Raw genomic sequence first — 21,083 nt, 5'->3', positions numbered from 1 at the left:
AGAGCTAGTTCCAGGACAGGCTCCAAAGCCACAGAGAAACCCTGTCTCAAAAAACAAAAACAAAAAACCAAAAAACAAAAAAAAAACAAAAAAAGTGTGATGAACAGAAAATAGAAACAAACAAACAAACTACCCTAAAATTCAGGTGCGACCACAAAAGACCTCAGACAGCCAAAACAATCTGAGCCAAATTAAAAATGCTGGGAGGGGGGAGGGGTGTGTCGGGTCACCATTCCAGATCTTAAAATATATTACAGAGCCAGAGTAATAAAAATAGCACGAGCTGTACATAGTGGCACACATTTTTGTCCCAGTATTTGGGAGGCAGGGGCAGGCCAATCTCTGTGAATCTGAGGTCAGCTTGGACCACACAGAGAGTTCCAGAACTACCATGACTACATAGATAGACCCAGTCCAAAAAAAAGGGGGAGGGGGGAGAAACAAAAACAAACCCCCAAACCCAAATATGGAAACACAGGCTAGAGAAAAGAAAGCAACTTCAACAAACAGTGCTGGGAAAAACTTATGTCCATGAATAGAAGAATGAAATTAATCCAGTATGCATCATCTTGCATAAAGGCTAACTCTAAATGGACCAAAGACCTAAAGTAAAGCCTGAAACACTGAAGCTACTATAGGAGAAAACAGGCAGAACGCCAAATGACTGAGGTGTGGGAAGTAGGACTCTACTTGCCCCAAATTTAAAGCTAACAATTATTGACAGGTGAAAGTTGATAAAACCTAAAAAGCTTCGGCACAGCTAAAGAGACATCCCCAGTAAGGTGAAGAGAAAGCCTACAGAATGGGAGAGAACCTTCTTCAGTGAGACACCTGACATTAATATCCAGAACATACGAACAGGAAAGAAACAAACAAGCCATCACCAAATGACCCATTCACAAAATGGGTCTAGGACCTAAACAGTTCTCAGAAGAATTTAAAAAATAACTAAGACATATGTAAAAAAATGTTCATTGTCCCTAGCAATTTAGAGAAATATAAATCAAAACAACTTTGAGATTTATTTCATCATACACCAGTATGGCAAAGGTCAACAAAAAACTCTACAACAAATGCCACGGAAAGAAAGAGAACCCACATCCATTGCTGATAGGATTGCAAACTGGTACAGTCACTACAGAAAACAGTTTGGACAATTATCAAAAGGTAATGACACAGCCTGGTCTACAGAGCTAGTGCCAGGATAGGCTCCAAAACCACAGAGAAACCCTGTCTCGAAAAACCAAAAAAAAAAAAAAAGGTTATGACACTATGACCCAGCCATAGCACTCCTTGGCATACTATGCCCAAAGGACTTTACATCCTAGTCCAGACACTTGCTCAGCCATGTTCACTGCTACTCTATTCATAGCTAGGGAATGGGAACAACCTACAACGGATAATGAAAACGTGGTACATATACAGTAATGGATACTATTCAGCCATAAAGGAAATTGAAATCATAAACTTTGCAGGTAAATGGGTGGAACTAGAAAAAAAATCATGCTGAGTGAGGTAACCCAGACCCAGAAACAAAACATATGGATCCTCTCATCAGAGGTTCCTAGCTCCAAATCTTCAGCTGAGTACATATCCTGGAGCTTCTCTACTACAGAAACCAGGAAAGTAGACAGGGACTGTTGCTAGAGTATGGGGATGGGGGCAACAGGGGGACAAGAGAGAAGGAAAGAGGAAGGCAAAACAACACATTTCAGGTATTGCTATTCTATTGCCCTCAGTTGCCCCCTCCCCCCGCCACCACCCCAAAGTGGAAAGTCAGTCCTTATTGCTGAAAACACCATGCATTTCAAACACAGGCCCCAGAGGCCCCTGAGCTGGAACTGATCTATATGCCCTCCCTTTTAAGGACTAGTTTCCATATTTCATAGTACGAGAAGGCACCATGCAAGCTTTCAAAGAAGGGAAACAACCAACAGCTCTATCCAGCCATGTCACCTATTAACAACAAGCACAACACAAAAATCTTCCTAAGGGTGCTGCAGTGACCGTATACCTTGGTCCTAAGGGTGCTGCAGTGACCATACACCTTGGTCCTAAGGGTGCTGCAGTGACCACATACCTTGATCCTAGGCGCAGCAGTGACCACATACCTTGGCAGTAACCAACAGCTCTTTCACTGGACTTAAGACCTGTTCAACAAGATGGGAATCATGCCTGGACTTACTAGAAACCCAGTCAAGTACCCAGGACAAGTGAAGTCACGGATCTTGAAAGGAACCTACGCCCACCAACTTACTAACAGCAAAATCCTCAACTCCAGTCCCAATGTTTGTCCTTATACTCAGAGACAAGCACAGTTTTCATTCTCATCAAGGAAATTCTCTTTCAACAGAAACAGACCATGCAGAAAACCACAACCAATTAGAACGGAGAGTTATGGAGGCAAGTCATTGATTGAAACATCAATCAAACAACTCCTCAACCTAAGGCACAAGGAACTTTTTAGAGAGGGGCTGGGATAGAAAGGCTGTAAAGCCAGAGGACTGGAGAGTCTGCAATGAAATTGTGTTCCTGGGAAGGTCAGAAGCTCCATCTATAACAATTAATAATTAAAAAAAAAAGAGGCCATTAAATTTGAAAGACAAAAAGAAGAGATGTAGGAGGGTTTGGAGGGGAAAAAAGGGGAGAAATGATGTAATTATACTATAATTTCAAAAAAAAAGTAATAAAAATATGTGATAAAGTCAAACACAGCTCCAGTCATAGGAGAGCAGAAGTCTTAGCTCGAGGTTAAGTCCTACCCACAGGACAAGCCTCTCTCAAACCTCAAACCCAGGACAGATCAGCAGTAGGAAGGAGTTTCCAAAGCCTCAGAGGGCTGACGCCCAGTGGCATCCCAAGAGGAATCATACTGTTTAAAAATGAGGTAACCTGGGACCTGACCACCGGAAACAACTGAAGTCAAGGGACCTACATTCAACCAACCATAGGCCCACAATGAGGGACAATCCTGGGAGACAATTTGAGAGAACGAAGGCCAGATGCTGAGGAGCAAAGGTAGCAGGGGCTCTGTGCAGGCAGAGAAGTATACAGAAAACGGCAATCTATAGGTGTCTTCGAGCTGAACTCATCAGTTTGAGGTGAAACCACTTAGTGTCAGCAGGTAGCATCACCTTTGGAGCCAGCTATCTGTCATGGACTCACACGCCAAAGCTCCCGACATCCACAGTTCCACTCCACCAGCAGGGTGAATAATACTTAGCAGGACTTAAAGTAGGAAAGTTCCACCTACACAGATCCCAGGGTTGTTTCGACACACTCAGGAAGATGGAAGAACCACAGCGCACAGTCTACAAAGCAGTGTGGTCAGCAGAAGACCCTGACATGCAAGGAAGAGAATCTATCAGAGTGAAGACACTTACCTAAGCTTAAGACCAGAATAAACTGTAAGAAAGTTAAGAGCTCCCAGTACAATTGACTTCCTTACAACCTGCACATTCTTGGCATGCTCCAATTTTCAAAGATCCAAGACTCCACGGGTATTTAGTATTTTTACTTTTTCATATTTTACTACTTTTAATGTATTTATGCATTTCCACCACAAGGTAATCTTTTTAATGCCCTCTGATTCTTTCCTCTTCTAATATAAAACTTCTAGTAGAATTTAAAATTTTTCTCTGTATTATATATAGATATTTTGACTGTGTGTGTATATATACATATATATACATAATACATACATATACACACATATGTATATCTGTACCATGTGCGTATGTGTGTGCAGGTCGCAGAGGTCGGAAAAAGGCCATCAGAGCCTCTGAAACTGAGGTTGTGAGCTGCCATGGAGGTGTTAGGAACCAAACCAGGGTCCTCTGCAAGAGCAATGAGTACTCTTAACCACGGAGCCATCTCTCTACTCCACTATTTTTATATCATGTGTGTGTCTGTGTGTGTGCGGGTATGTGCAGGTGACTGCAAGTGCCTTCGTAGCTGTCATATGTTAAGAGGTTTGGGTCCTGGGAGTGACTCAGGTGCTCTGTCCAGGCTTTTACCTGTCAAGTCATCTCTTCAACACCAATGAATTATCTTTGTAAATTTTATTTGTTTGCTTCTCTGTACATCCCTGGGCAGAGGTGGTGCATGCCTTTAGTACCAGTACTGGAAGAGGCAGAGGCAGGTGTACCTCTGTGAGTCCAAGGCCAGACTGGCCCACAGAGCAAGTTCTAGGGCAGCCATCTCCAAAAACCAAAACAAATGAACAAACAAAAACCCAGCCTATTTGCTTCTCACTAAATGGAACTGGAAATTGAGCCCACCAAATTAGGTTACTTACTAACAAGATCCCTAAACCAAGAGTAGCACAAATTGCAACATAGAAACACAAGAACTGTGAAAGGGCAAGGCCACAAGACTCCCTCAGAGATCCTAAGGAATTCAGACTGAGTGGGTGGCATGCCAGATGACCTCAGAGTTTAACAGCAAAAGGTGATCAATGTCCTAAAAAAATGATATAAACACATGGGTGAATTAGGGAAGAAATTAAACCAGCACCTAGAAGAAAGTCAGCAGCAAAGAGGAGGGAATAGACAAAAATGATGAAAGTTTAGCTATATGGCCATATATATATATATATATATATATATATATATATATATAGCTAAAAAGGCAAAATAAAGGAGAAATTCAGTAAGTCAATAGAAATTTTGAAAAAAAAAATGCCAGAAATAAAAATTTAAATAAGTCAAGGGTCAAATTGGCTCTGGGGAGATGCTCAGTAGTTAAGAGCATTGGCTGCTCTTTCAGAGAACTGGGGTTCTTTACAGCACCCACTGCAGCTCATAGCTGTCTATAACTCCAGTTCCAGACAGTCAACCTCTGGTCTCCATGGTACCATGCAATTGGTACACAGACATACAAGCAGGAAAAATACTTAGGCACATAAGATAAAAATAAACCTTATTAAAAAAAAAAGAAAAATAAAAGACTAGGTCAAGAAAACACTACACTCAAACAGAATTTTTTTTTTTTTTCAAAGAAACCCAACCAAACTAAACCAAGCATGACTGTGATGCTCAAGACCTCCAAAGTATGATCGAGAAACCAAACCCAAGAATTTTCAGGATAGAAGATGCTGAGCCAGAGAACTGGGTCAATATAATCATAGCAGAAAGAACTTCTCAACCCAGAGAAACAGACATCCAAACAGAAAGGCCATTTAAAATGCCTGCATTAACACCAAGAACTTTTTCAGAGAACACACGGTGGTCAAGTATAGGTACAAAGCAAGGACACAGCAGGGAAAGTTCTTAGGAAAACCATCACCTTACTAACGGTTAAAACCCACTCAAACTTGTGAACAGTAACACAACCTGCACCCACAGACACAAAAACACCCATGGAATGCAACACAAGGTCCAGAAATAAACTTGCTTGTCTGTGGCTACCCAGTGTCTCAAAACAAATACTGTAAACTGGGTTATCTGAACACTAACAACCAACTAGATAGATCCACACCTTACACTTTGTTTTTTTTTTTAGGAAAAAAAAAAAAAAAAAACAAACAACAACCCAAAATGGATCAAAGCCCTTAATGTAAACTGCTAGAGGAACATAGTATAGAAAAATGAGAAAACCTCTGACAATTACCTATCAAAGATCAATATCTAGACTCTATGAAGAACTCAAACAAAAATCCTATCACCAATGGAATAATGAATTGGACATGCTCAAAGAAATATACAATGATCAACAAACATCTGAAAGTGTTTCACATCTTTAGGCATTAGTGAGATGTAAATTAAAACCACACTGATATTTCATCTTACACCCACTGGAATGGCTACAATAAGTAAGCAAATAAATGAATAAATAAATAAGACATATAGCAATGCCAGCAAGGATACTGAGAAAAGAGGAACTGCTTTTGCTGATGATGGGAACAGCAACCATGGAAATCAGCAGTTTCCTCAAAAAAACTAAAAATAGAATTACCATATGGTCTAGCCGCACCATTCCTAGGCACACACACAAAAGATCCTAAGTCCAAATACTTCCATGCCCATGCTCACTGATACACTGATTCCAACACCAATGAATGGAACTGACCTAGATGCCCAACAGCAGAGAGGTGAATAAAGAAAATGGAATTTTATCCACTCAGAGAGCACGTGTGCAAATGGACAAAGCTGGAGCTGTGTTAAGGTGAAGTAAGCCTTATTCAGAAAGACACCACATACTTTCTCACATGTAGGACCTAGATGTAAATTATATACACATTGTAACACATCAAAGTAGAAAGGAAGAGCAGGTGTGAAGGAGGTGTTGCAAAATATTCCTCTGTACCCTGTAAAGATGGTGATGCGGAGAGTTAGATGCACAACTATGTAACAGCCCACTGCTGCACTGTATTTCCCAGCAGTTTAGGGGGGGCTGGTAAGGTGTTTTTGTTTGTCTGTTATTTTGTTGTTGCTGTTGTTGTTGTTTTTGAGACAGGGTTTCTCTATGTAACCTCCCTAGCTATCCTAAAACTCTCTCTGTAGACCAGGCTGGCCTTGAACGCAGAGACCTGCTTGTCCCTTGTCTCTGCCTCCTGAGTGCTGAGATAAAAGGTGAGAGCCACCCTTGCCCGGCATGCTGGGCATTCTTAAGAGTACAAAACTAGGTAAACTACATAAGATGTCATCAGTAAACATGTTACATTATAAAGATCGTGGTTAAAACGACTAAAATATGTAACAGATAAGTTTATTTACCCAAAAATACATTAAAAAAATAAGCAAACAATTTGAAGAGCCTAATAACAAAGATTCACTGAAAAAAAAACCCAACAACAAAGATTTACTGAAAATACATCTCTCTGTTGCTGAATTCTACCTAAAATTTTAACAAATGACCATGGACAGAACTAAGTGCAGCAATGCTTCTGTGGGTCTTTCCACTGTTGTTTTCTGGTACAGCTGAGAGTCAGTGGGTACAAGTGCCTGCTGCCAAGCCTGGCAATCTGAGTTTAATCCTCAGGAACCACACAGTAGAAAGGGAACAAAATGCAGCAAGCACATGTACAAGCCTACACACATACATGAAATAAAATAAAAACCTTTAAGATTTCTAGTTCAATATGGTGGCGTACACCTTGAGTCCCACACAGGAAGCAGAGGCAGGTGATCTCTGAGTTCTAGCCAGTCCAGTCAAGGCTGTGCGGAACCAATATAAGCAAGCAGATTTCTAGAATTGAAGTACAAGCACTCTGACCACCTGGTGACAGTGTGAGCAGGGAAGAGTCCATGGGGAATAAGGCCTACCCAGTAAACAGACATGGAGGATAACAGCTTACTTCTAAAGGGGATACTTCATAGATGACACTACCAAATAGCTGTTGAAAAGTTTCCACTAACACCACAAAAGGAAATACAATGCAGGATGAAATGTCTGAAATGAAACTGAGTTGTACCTGTAAATGCAGAATTTAATCAAGAAATAAATTCATGTTAGCTATCTGGCTACAGAGTTGAAAAAGAGCCAGTGGGATGGAATGTTATGACCCAACTAATAGCTATAATCTGCACTGAAGTCTACCTTTGAGTGATCCATTATTTTAGGCAATGATTTCTAGTTATATGCCAATACATCTGTCTATTCTATGGAAATACATAGAAAATTAACAACAAAAATAAAACAAAAATAAAAGGAACTGACAATTCACAGAAACAGCAATACCTTCTGAAATAACAGTTAGGGAAATCAACCAACAACACCCAAAACAAAAGCCAAAAAGTTCAACAGCTTAGGGAAACACAGGAGGCGATATACTTGTACTAACACACTGCAATTATAATTTGCTAGGGAACTGACGGCCATCGGCTTCATCAAGACTAATTCATCTTCTAATAGTATTTTCACCACTACAAGGCAGTATCATTTTAGGAACTGCTAAGGTGAAAATGGATACCAGTCCAGCCTAACTTGAGGCCTACCATGTCATTTCATGGTATATAAAAAGGTTCTGGTGCCTGTGTTAAATGACTGCCCACTCTCTATAACTAGATCTAAAACTTTTATTAAAGTGACAATAGTCAACAACTCAATGAAAACATGTTTTCATCACAACTCAGTCAGTTTACCCATCACAGGATGAAAACCAAAGGAGAGGACAGAACTGAACCTGAAACAGAAGTAGACAAGAAAGAGGATATCTGTTAAAAGTTCAAAGAACATCAGCTAATCTTGTTCACCACAATGGACACGGGTGTGTCAACACTGCACGGGGAGAAGAATATTAATTATGCAGCTACAGATGAAGGTATTTGGATGTGACAAATCAGATAACTTAAAAAACAATTTCCCAGAACTATTCTTGGTCTTAAACAAAAGAATGTAATGGTCTATTAGGCTTCAATCAGCTTATAAGCTAACAATGCCATATACACACCTTATTTTGGGACTACTGTGCTTGAAAAACTGTAAAAATTTGGGAATCATGATGTTGAGAGGCCGATCTAAAACATCACTATCTAAAATCTCAGCAGAGTCTTCACATATCTTCTGCAGGGCACCAAATGCTCCCTGTAAGAGACAGATTTATAGCATTAGAACTCACTGCAGACAACTGCGAGCAGAAGGAGGTGGCACGCCATCCGTCATCCCAGCACCAGGGAGGCTGAGGCATGGAGACCACTACACGAGCTTGAGACCAGTCTAGACAACATGGCAAGACCCCATTCTCAAAGGAAACAAAACTAGAACAAAGCAAAACAAAGAAAAATCAAGATATTGTGGACTACTAACAAATCTATGTTCTCAGACCACATGCTTTATAAAACTTAAAAACAAATTAATTCAGAATATCAAAATATCACTCTAATGATGTATTTAACTTTTAGTATTAAGTAAGTTAAAACTGGAAGATATTTTGATTAGTTGAGAATAAATAGCATCTAAAATTTCTAATTCCGCTGAAATATCAATTTTAAGTCTATATTAAAATTATCTTATTAAATGCTAAAATAAATTTTCTTTTTTTTTTTGGTTTTTCGAGACAGGGTTTCTCTGTAGCTTTGGCGCCTGTCCCGGAACTAGCTCTTGTAGACCAGGCTGATCTCGAACTCATAGCGATCCGCCTGCCTCTGCCTCTCGAGTGCTAGGATTAAAGGCGTGCACCACCACCGCTAAACTGCTAAAATAAATTTTCATAGAAATGTATTTAACCACTGTAACATAAATTCATTTTGTAATATATCTTACCAATAATTTTTGAAACAATCATATATAAGCCATATATTGGGAAACTGACAACATAATATAGTAACAGAAGATTCAAGCTGACAGCTAGTTCCTCTAATCATCTTGGTAATAAAAATGACAAAACAAAACAACAACAAAAAGACAAAAACCTCCAAACAACAAAAAACAAACAACGAAGCCAAATTCCATTAAAAACAAACATTTAGAAATATTGTGTGAGGATCAAGATAGAAAGCCTGCGTCTTTAGCAGAGCAGCTTACAATCACTATAGTTTACACTGTCATTGTGTTCCCAGGGTTGCAGCATGCCCTAAGAGTGACTCAGGAGACTAATCTCCCAAGTTCCCCTCTCTTCTCTCCTGACACCATCTTGCTCACTTATACCTCCAAGCTGTGCTGCTGTCAAGTCTAAGCATCTAAGATGGGTTTCCGCCCATGTGGGCCCACAGCTTCCATCCTAGCACTCTGAAGCAAAGGGTGAGGGTGTGATGGATCTCTATGAGTTCTAGGAAGGAAGGAAAAAATTCGGCTTGCTATGAAATCAAATAGTCCAGTGTTCACCAACATTGAGAAACTAAGAAGGGAATTCCAACTGGGCATGGTGGCTCCTGCCTGCAATCCCAGCCTTTGGGAGGGAGGGAGGACTAGAAGAGTTCAGGGTCACAATGAGACCGTCTCAAAATACAAATCCAAACATTTTCTTATTTCCCCAAACACAATAGTTTTACAGATTTTACCAGTGGTGATAATAATTAAAACAACAACAACAACAAAAAAAAAAAACATGCAAAGCAAAACCTAAGAAACTAAAACACAAAATCAAGAGATCAGAATTAATTATGATTAAAATGTTCATGTCAGGGGGCTGGAGAGATGGCTCAAAGGTTAGGAGCACTGGCTGCTCTTCCAGAGGTCCTGAGTTCAATTCCCAGCAACCACATGGTGGCTCACAACCATCTACAGTGAGATCTGGTGCCCTCTTATGGCCTGCAGGCATATATACTGACAGAACATTGCATATATAATAAATAAACCTTTAAAAAAATGTTCGTGTCAGGCTGGCATGATGGCTCAGCTGCAAAAGGCTAGGATCAAAATAAAAATATATAAAAATGTTTATCCCTCTTATTGTATGTCATTTAGAGAAACTAAAAACAATTTATGGTCTGGTATTTTGGTAAACTCTGGTTTACCTTTAAATACATAAGACATCAATGAGGGGCTGGAAAGGTGGCTCACCAGTAAGGTAGGAATGCTTGTTGCTCTTGTAGAGGACCCAAGTTTGGTTCTCAGCACCCACATAGTGACTCAAAATCACCAGGAACTCCAGCTTTAGGGGAATCTGGTGACTTATTTTGATCTTGAGAGCACAAATGCAGTACACAAACATACATGCAGGCAAAAAACTCCCACCCATAAAATTAAAAAAAATTTAATTAAAAAAAATTGATTAAACATAAAAACAGCTTTAATCACATGCATGTAACATTTAAGAAAAACTTTACAGAGACAATGCATTTCCTTATAGGAAACAGTGATGATTTTTGTCACATTATTTTCAGAAAACAAGTAAAAGGTAACAAATATAAAATACAAAGACAACTTTAGGTTTCAGAGCTTTGAAGCTGTCTAGTTTAGAAGTATCTTCCTGAAGGTTAACATAGGCTATGAAAGGACAGACCTAAGAAGCAAGCCACCTTACCTCACAAGTGTTGTAATCCTCAGAATCCAGCAGGCTACAGAGCTTTGGTAAGAGATCAGGCCAATTCTGCAGTTCTCCCTTGGAGGCTATGGTTGTAATTAAAATACCTAGAAAGACGACACACATTTGGAGATTACGGCACTGTGTGAGAGGCATGCACAAACACACTTCAAAACATGCCAAGAGGCCCAAACTACAATCAGAGTTACATTAAAGATATCGCTCTTATTAGCCTTTAGGCAAGAATCAGTTAGGTACCAAGATCTTCTTCCTCATGTCAACTATTCTTTCCTAAAGTTAAAATATAACAAAACACAGGGACTCCGTGGTCACTAAAACTGTAATCCCAGACTTGGAAGATGAATGCAAGAAGACCCAAGAGGGCAAAGTCAAGCCAGGCTCAGTGATGCACACCTTAATCCCAGCACTTGCGGCACAGAGGCAGGTAGGTGATCTATCAGTTTGAGGAAAGCCTGGTCTATAGAGGTCTTCCAGGACCACACAGAGAAACCCTGTCTCCCAAAAAACTAACCAACCAAGGGGAAAACCCAAACAAAACTTCAGAAACACCAAGTGGACTAAACAGATACACCTACAACTTGAATGCCATTGCATTTGCTAGGCAAACATTAAAGAATGGTGACAGAACTCCAAATTTATAGAGTCCCGTAATTCTACCTACTCCAGGAAAAAAAAAAAAAAAAGAATACTAATACCAAACAGAGCTGAAAACCTGAAAACTGACATAATTTTCAGTGTTTAGAACTGTGAGAGTTGGGCATAATGTCACATGCCTATAACTCCCACACTCAAGAGGAAGCAGGGGGACCAGATAGGTAGTTGACTTGGATTCCTGAGACCGTATCTTACTAAAACAAAAATTATAATTATGTTTGATAATACTTATTCAAATCTAAAGAATTGAAAAGAATATTTTGGGGGATGGAGAGATGGCTCAACAGTTAAGAGCGTTCAATCCCCAGTACCCACATGATGGCTCACAACTATGTGTAATAGGATATGATATCCTCTTCCAGCATGCAGGAGTACAGGTAGAGCACTCATACATAAATCATAAATAAAATTAAAAAAAAAAAAACTTTGGTTCCAATAAGGTTATTTCTATGAATTACTCTTAAACTTTTTCACAAGTGTATAAGCATACTTAAACAATATTTATTGGAATAGTAAAATTACAAACAAGCTATGTATTATTTTATGAGGCAAGCAATTCATTCATCCAAATGAATTAGCATGAAATCATTAAAATGAAGTATCTTCCCAATAAACTTTCTTGACAAGATTCACAGATATTTTAGAAAACAGGAAAAGGAACAAATTAAACTTAGGTGAAGCAGGCACACGGCTGTAATTGCAGCACAGGAGTGAAGAGAAAGCAAGATCCCATCTCAAAATAACTTCAAAATTTTTAAGCTGGGTGGTAGTGGTGCAAGCCTTTAGTCCCAGCACTCAGGCAGAGGCTGGAGGATCTCTGTGAGGTTCAAGGCCATCCTTGTGTACAGAGCAAGTTCCAGGACAGGGTTCAAAGCTAAACAAAAAAAGCCCTGTCTCAAACAAAACAAAAACAAAAAATTTTAAACCTAAAGTTGCAAGTTTACTTTTACAATCAGAAATCTTTAGTTAAAATATTTACTAAGTTCTTAATATGGTATCAATATTGCATTGGGTGACAAGAAATCTAAAATTAGCAAATGGTCCTTGCCCTCAGGAAGCTCAGTCATTTGGCAATGTGGCACACTGGATTGGCACAACTGCGACTATTGCAGCTATGGTATCCTACGGGAAGTTAGAGATGCTGACTAATATCTTACAGTCCACAGAGGAGCCCAACCACAAAAAATTATCTAACCTAAAATGTCAAGAGGTGAAGTTGTAAAATGCTTGTCTAGATAAAGCTCCTACACACTAATAATGTAGTACACATCATACATCTCTCAATTCTGTCAAGGTCTCTTCTCCAATTCTTAGAAATGCCTTTTAGATGAACTATTTCACTTACAAAACGTGTTCCCCAAAGTGCTTTAAATCTTCTCATGTGAACTAAGATGAACTAATTTAAGAAATGATTTTTAAAAATCCCCAGATTTCTTGGAAACTGAGGTTTTACAACATGCTCATATTTATTTTCCTGAAGCAAAAAAATGACTTGAGAAAACAAACAACAAAACAAAACAAAAGGAAAAAAGAATTCACAAGTCTAGGCAATGCTTCATGTGAACCACCTCCACCCCAAAAAAGAACTTTAAATTCTAGGTGATGGTTTACAAACAAGGAATTTTAATATCGGGTCCCATCCAGTAACTTCTCTCTGTGGTCACTCCTACTGTTCAGGCATCATTACTCTCCAACAATGGAGGGGTTTTGCCTTTTATTAAAGTTATTCTTTGACAATTTCATCACTCTAGTTACTGTCACCCTCACCTTCTCTTATCCCATTCTTCTCAACACCCTCTTTCTTCCTCCAAATTCCTTTTCCATATTCATCTGTTTGTGATCCAGCCTTCAGAACTATGCACGAGAGCTTGGTGGGCTCACCAGTGCGTACATGAATAAGGACAATTTCCCCCAGACTCTTTGGACGGACTGTTCAGGGGGCCAGGCTCGGGCAGTCCCAGGACACTAGCTTCCAGGACTTACTGACATTCCTCCTACAGCTTCTTCTGTGACGCTTCCCGCACTGTTAGAGAGGGTGGGACAGCTGTCTTGTTTGGGCTGAGCACTTAACTATCACTCAATCTCAGCACCACAAACAGCTATAAATCTACATATTTTAAGCTTTTGTTATTTTGTCTTGTAGAGTCACTGGTCTTTTATTTTTAATTAACAACACACGGCAGATAATTAACTGATCTGTTTAACTATTTCAAGTTGAGAGATTTATATAGTTAATAAACACTCAGATTTTATAGCAATGTGAACTGTAGTAAGGGTTGCCCAACTGGCAACTTGTATGTAAACATTCAAAAACACCAAGGGATATCTAATCTGTATGTAAAAATAAAGAAATATGATGAACTGAACTAAATACTCGCTACCCTTTATGCCAGTCTTTGGCACATGCCAATCATTGTTTCAGCTATTCTATCCAGCCCACCTTTGACTCATAATTACTTTATTATATTCCACACATCACTTGGAAACATACTGCAGCTATATCTGAAGTTAGATTAAGAACTGCTGGTTACACTGAAAAACTTCAGTAGCTCCTCACAATCAGAATGCCCAAGTACATAATAAAAACTAGACCTAAAACCCAAAAATCAGACAGACTTTATAAAATGCTATCAAGAGGTACAGATTACAGCCGTCAATAGTATTTCTATTTCGAAGTAAGCAAACAAAAGATGACAAGGCTCAGGGTGGTGTGTGGTTATCACGCCTGAGGCCAGGGGTTCAATTCCTAGAACCACAGGGGGAAAAATCCTAAAATAAACCCAGGTCCCAAATGCGTTCAAAGGCTGTTGGTAAAGGAAATCCAGTCTTTACTCATTGCAAGTCAACTCTTCTCTCAGAGTATTTCCAACCTTCCAGTTAGTACACTGAATTCTACAGTCTGGACTACATCCTAAAGCCAGGGTTATGATACCACAGCATAGGGAGCTGACAATCTCCCAATGAATTTCTGTATCTCACCCATTTCTTTTCTTTTGCTAAATTGCTTTTCCTTAGGGTGGACTTCTTTCCTTGGCTTTACATAGAAATCGCCAGCAGGCTCCATTCTTTTTACTACCACCAAGGGCTGGCAATGCCTTGATACAGTAGCACGTAAGACTAACCTACGGAGCTGGAGTCTATACCCCTAAACTACAAATGTACCATACTTCTCAAACCTGAAGTCAGAATGATACTCTTTAATACGGAAATGCCCAAGGAGAGTCAGAGCCTCACAGACATAAACAGTACTTCCAAAACTTAAAAGACAAACTGTATAAAACTAAAGATTCGCTACCCAAACAAGGAATACTTAATGAGACATTGATCCATTTCACAGGCCTTCATTTAAACAACCTAGATTAACAGTGAGCATTCCAGGTCCTGGTAAATGACAGCTTCTTAAACCCATGGCACCTAGACAGTGGAGGTGCATGAAGTATGTGTAGCTGCCTATTTCTGTGGGGAGCTGCTGACATGCATACCGAGCAAACAGTCAGCAGTGTGCTCCCAAAGTCACCACACCAGCAGTTATAATTATTTTAACTTACTGCTACATAAACAGTTTTTCAATGCATGAAACCAAGCTGAACACCGAAAAGACTCAAAAAGCAAAGAAACAAACCCTGTGGTTGGAGCAGACACAAAGAAGGCTCGTACTACAGGCCAACAGTAAAACTTTAGAATCCTATACTTAAGACTGCTGCCATGAAACAGGACTTTCTGTACCTGTAAGAGTGACAATAGGAATGACCCAAGGCATTGCAAACAAGGAATCCCAGTGTATATAACCTCACAGAAGTTCTAACTTCAGTTCTTGACACCCCACTCTAACCAACTGATTCATCAGCAGCCATTGGCCTTGGCTTCCCAGGGCTGCAGAGCTCCTACAGCAATGGTGAACACTATATGTAAGGATTTAAATTAAACAAAAACTCCTGCAAAAATAGCATCCCATTTTTAAATGTAATTTAGTTATAAAAAGGATACAAAATTTCTCTAACAGAACTTACCAACAGTGGCTCTGATCAGAGGAGAGGAATCACCAATATTATTTAGACATTCACTTTTGATGAAGTCCGTTACCCCGTTTGGGAAGTTCTGGAAATGAGCTTTCACATTATTCTTCAAAATCAGACCGCTCAGGGACCTTGTGGGCTCATCTGTGAGAAGCAATGACACAACTGAGTTCTAAAGGATTCTTTATTCCAAAAGGTACCAACAACAATCACTTTAAAAGCATTTATGTTGAAAGTTGATTCCAACATTCCAATTTCTTTCTGCTATAGCTGGTTTTAAAAATCACCAATTATGAAAAATCAGCTCTACAATTTATGGTTCAGGGTTTCTCAACTTTGGTGCTGCTGACATTTTCAGAGTAATTTAATATGCGCAGTGGCATCTATAGCACCTATTCAGATGATGGCAATCTAAAATAGTTTCAGAGAATGCTAAATGTCTCCTTGAAAACTCCTCCTGAGAATCACAAAAATTCTTCCAGGTTGTAGAGGAAGGGAGCAAATATATATGATATATAGGATCACTTTCCTATTACACAACTGCCATGTTTTTACTTATCTATTGGGGAGAAACAGTAAAGCAAAACTCTCTCAAACCATTAAAGAAGATGTTCAAAGGCAGAGCAGGAGACAGCTCAGCTGTTCAAGGCTCATAGTTCTCTCCTGAAAGATGCTTAATTCACTGCTGGTGCTAACAGATGATACTAGACTAGCTGACATTTTTAAAAGTTTGTTATACACCAACACTAGTACAAATATTACTGTAATCAATCCTTACACCCTTTCAAGGTAGGCGATAACCGAATACTTAGTTAAGAACTTGCAACCTGAGTCAAAAAAGACTTAATGCAGGCCAAGTGTAATAAAAGAGACCTTTATTTCAAATCAATAGCTTTGTTTAATCTTGTTATTATTTCAGACTTTAAAATTGATCTGAGCCTGGCAGTGGTGGCATGCCTTTAATTTCAGCATTTGGAAAGAGAGGCAGAATTTCTAAGTGTCAAGACCAGCCTGGTATACAGAGTGACGTCAGGACTGTCAACAGATACACAGAGACTCTGCCTCAAAAAACCAAAAAATAAAAATCTAAAATTTTCAATCAGGTATGGTGGCATACACCTTTAATCCCAGAACTCAGGAAGCACAGGAAGGCGGGAAGGGTCAGCTTGGGCTAGATAAGAGAGCAGGGCTAAATAGAGACCCTGTCTCAAACGAAGTCACAAGGGACCACTGTCTGGAAAGCCAAGTGGTAGCACCTAGCTCTCTGGGCCTCCCTCCTCCGTACAAGATGCAGGAGCCAATGGGGCTGCAGCTGGATGAGTGCTTAAGACAGAAAACACAGGTAGTCCCCAACTCATAGAGGTTGGTTCACAATCACTTCTAACTCCATCTCCAGGGGACCTATCAAGGGCCCTCCCCACATTGCAAACACTGACACACAAGTAGGGAAAAAAAAGTGCAAAAGTCAATGTAATGTTACTGCAGTGAAGCTGTCTTTTTATTAAAAGACAAAGTCATGTTTCTTCTCTAAAGTGGACAGCCATAAGGCTAACAGTAGAAGCTGCCTGGCTTTCTTTTTTAGAAAAACTAGGTATGGTACTCTTCTGGGCTTAAGGGAGGTAAGTTTATCAGTGGCATAAAAAGAAACAAAGAAGTTTTACACAAGCACAGAGTTCCCACTATATCCTTTGAAGAATGCATAAGAAATAGACAAAATAAATGTGAGGTAAAAAAAAAAGTGAATATCTTCCAGATTTATAATTTAATAGGTCTGTTGGGGGGGGGGGTTAGCTGTCTCTAAAATGTAAATTCTTCTCGTTATTTGAACTATGAATTTTTTAAAAGTATCTTTGCATGCCAAGAAATTCTTAACAAAAAATATAATACTGTAACAACTTATTTGTAAGTAGGGTAAGAAAAGGATAGAGTGCAAACAGGTTAAAATTTTAAAATAAAACAATTGTAAACCAGAATCTCATTTATAAATATTTAAGTTCTTTTTAAAAGAGTGTGTGTCAGTCAGGTGTGGCGGTGCACATCTTTAATCCCAGGATTTAGGAGGCAGAGGCAACTGAATCTCTGAATTTGAGGCCAGACTGGTATACAGAGCAAGTTCCAGGACAGTCAGGGCTACACAGAGAAACCCTGCATTGGGGGGTGGGGTTTGCTTCTCTACGAATGAACTATACCTCCAGTCAAATAATTATTGACAAACTGGTGTGTGTGAAAAGATTTTTCTATACTAAGAAAAACAATATACTCCTTAGTATTTACCAAAGCAGATTTTAAAGATAAACTAAAAGAATTTCTAGTTTAAAACCTAGATTTAGTTTAAACTTTTTATTATGTCCCTCGATCACAAAAGCCACAAAAGTAACTAGGAAATCATCTGAGAACAAATCCAAAGATTCACTAGAGTATAGTTCAACTATCAAATCTTTACTTCTGTAATGTGCTAGAGACTGGAGCTGAGATCTTATAGAATCTGGGTATCCAGCAGGCATTTTCAACTGAAAGAAGCAAGAAGGTTACATGCCTTAGTGTCAGAGTCCAAACAGCTTACTTTACAATTCCAAGCACCGTGTTTTTACTATGGCTTCTGAAACACCCATTGCCAAATAAGGGAGAGCGCGCTCATTTGGAGGCCAGCAAACTGTCAATACTTATCTACGTGTCTGCAATGTTCCAGGAAGGGACGTTCAACCTCAGTGTTATAATGAACACACCTCACTCTAATATGAGCTCAGTGAGGGCAATGATCATTATTTGTTTAGTCGTATTTATTTTCCACGGGCTATATATTGTCTGACAAAGAAGAGGTGCTAACAAATAAGTAATCTGTGAAATAAAGTACAGAAGGACATGTGACATGGATTAGGAACCATCAAAGACTGTCACTTGAAAAGCAAGACTAGTTAGCCTTCAAGTAGTGTAGGAATAACCTAAAGTGAAAACTAATAGTTAGTGACTCCATCATTTGTGAATAAGTTTAACATAGTATATAATCATAAACTAGAATAAAGTTCAGAGACAACAATTACCAGGTGGTAAAGTGCTTTCATTTTGGCTAAATAGCTTTTTAGGGTTTTGTATAACGAACATACACATATATTCAGGTAATTATTAAACCCTACATTCAATCTGTAAACTATTAAAAGCCAGTCTTTGGTATACTCATGTATGAACACTGAAACAAAACACCAAGTCATACCGTGCCCCACATTTTCTAGCTGAAAACAACAAAGAGACTTATATCGACTTCCAATCAGAAGAATTCTGATTACCCATCTAAACAGTAGAGGGGCAGTAACGCTAAGCGGACACCTGACAGCCATCAATCAGATGGCAAAAGGAAACCCTCTGAAATGAATACTTCACAGCATGTAGACCTTAATGGTGATAAAAGATATTTTTAGTTAATTATCTACACAAGCTCTACTTACCTTCAGATTTTAATTTTGTAAGAACAAAAATCAAGTAGTTGTTAAAATCTGGATACTGATTGAGTTGTTCCAGTTTCTAGAACAAATGGTAGTTAAGGAAACTTCTCTGTATAATCTAAGAAAGAAATTAAGCATTTTTAAATCTAATAATTGATCCTTTCTACAATATTTTTAGGCTTCCACTCTTCCTAAGAATAATATTTGCTTATTAAATCAAACTTGATGTTATTTACAATACCAGTACTTATTTAAAAAAACCAAACCTTTTGGTTCCTTCTGACTATATGCGCATCAGGTATATTCAATAAGACACAAGTGAAGGAAAGGTCTGTGTGACCAGCAAAGCAATGCATTTTCAGAGGCAGAGTGGGTAACTTACAAACAACCTAACCTAGTAAGTACTTAAGTACAAATAGGCAAAAAAAAAAAAAAAAAAAAAACCCAAAAGCATCCTAAAGAAATAAAAACAGTATTTTTGAGCTCAAGAGCTTGAGGAAATTAAGAAAGATGGCCTTTTTTTTTTTTTGAAGTCAGTCAATACCCTTTCACGCCAGATAACACGTGAGGACACAAACTGGCAGGTAACAGTGACGTAATGCTCTAAACCTTTCAAGCCTTGACTCTCAAATCAGTAGCATGCTTGCCAATAGTATTTTACTGCACAAAGAGATTAAAATGTTTTTTACTGAAGAAACTCAAATTTTACATATCAGAAATGGCCTCAAAATGCCTAGGATCAGGATGTAAATTCTAGCAAAATATACTTTAAAATTCCAAAATATAACTACTTTTTCCAAGCCCAAAGATTTTTAAGTTTTAGTATGTTTATGTTAATAATTTTTATAGATTATTTTCTGATAAAATGTATTCCCATACAAAACACACACACATAGATGTAAGCAAATCTGTATAACAATCTTCCAGAAAGTGCTTAAGCCCATACAAAATAAATCTGCTCTCTGCTAAGCAGACACAAAAGAACAGGTCATCACTAGCCTCTAAAATCCCTTCAGCTTCCCTAGTGCTGGGGGTTGAGGAGGTGGCACGACCACGCTTGATTAATTTGTTCTTACTCAGGGAACATAACAAGCTCTCAATACACAGAATAAACTGTACACTGACTACTGGGCTGGCCCAAGCACCATACTTGGTATATAATAGGTATTTAAAACAAGAAATTAAAATATTTAGTGCTACAGAAATTACAATGCAATCCTGGAGTTGGCTAATTTTAGAAGCCAATTATTTTGTAAAACAATACCGACATTTTTCACCTTCCAACGAGAGCATAAATGAAGATTTATCTACAGCGTGGTTCAGATAGAAGCGTCACTATACCCCAAACTACTATTTTCCCTAGTCTTAAAGGTATTCAAACAAAATGGCTTTTTTGAACAATCCAAGTAGATTTGTCACTGTCCCATCCATTTTTAATCGGGCAGTGTAATATTCGTTCATCTATTGGAAGGCTGAGGTTACAGCACTGCAGTGCTTCTTTGAAACCTTCTAGTAAGTTCACTTCTGTGGTGTTTTAAAATGAAATAAACTCAAATGCCAGCTTATTTACCAAATTACCTCTTAGGTGATTTTGCTGCTTACTGAAAACGGTAACAGGAGAATTTGCTGAGAACATAGCAGACCTAAGTTCTTAAAGAATTAACTTGCTTGGACTTAATGGGTTAACTGGCTGCGATCTGCGTGATCGTTCCTTCTGGAGCCTGCCTGAGCTCCATCGGTGCCTCCTGCAAATGCACTCACTACCTTTCTCTCACCAACTGTGGCAATAGGACCGCTACGCCAGCACTCAGCACCCAGGAACCTGGGGTAACTGAAGTCCAGGCTTGGGCCAAAGCTTCGCAGACCTCACTGGAGCGCCAGGGAATCGGCAACAGGTGTTAACGGGAGCACTCCCGAGCCGCCAGCCTCTCACGCACGGCTGGAGAAAGCCCCGGGCCCTCCCGACAGTTCAAACCCCGCGCCAGCTCCACCCCCGGCCGCGCCGCTTACTCCGGCGCAGGGCCCGCGCCCCCGCCCCGCCGGGCA

The 21,083-nt window shown here is 39.2% G+C and overlaps 1 protein-coding gene across 5 annotated transcripts in view; it reads right to left on the bottom strand.

Annotated features, from left to right (window-relative positions):
* Positions 1–21,083, bottom strand: part of Tnpo1 (transportin 1) — an 83,030-nt gene that overhangs the window by 32,174 nt on the left and 29,773 nt on the right. For all 5 annotated transcript variants that reach the window (XM_013349661.2, XM_005356431.3, XM_026783690.1 and 2 more), the window contains exons 3-6: positions 19,041–19,116; positions 15,592–15,741; positions 10,907–11,013; positions 8,393–8,526 (exon numbers count right to left, since the gene is read on the bottom strand). In XM_013349661.2, coding sequence (XP_013205115.1) covers positions 8,393–8,526; positions 10,907–11,013; positions 15,592–15,741; positions 19,041–19,116 — 467 coding nt within the window. The remainder of the gene's footprint in view (positions 1–8,392; positions 8,527–10,906; positions 11,014–15,591; positions 15,742–19,040; positions 19,117–21,083) is intronic.

Source organism: Microtus ochrogaster, chromosome 19, assembly GCF_000317375.1.
Source record: "Microtus ochrogaster isolate Prairie Vole_2 chromosome 19, MicOch1.0, whole genome shotgun sequence".
In the NCBI taxonomy this organism is placed as follows: Eukaryota; Metazoa; Chordata; class Mammalia; order Rodentia; family Cricetidae; genus Microtus; species Microtus ochrogaster.
This window is presented reverse-complemented; position numbering and strand designations above follow the sequence as displayed.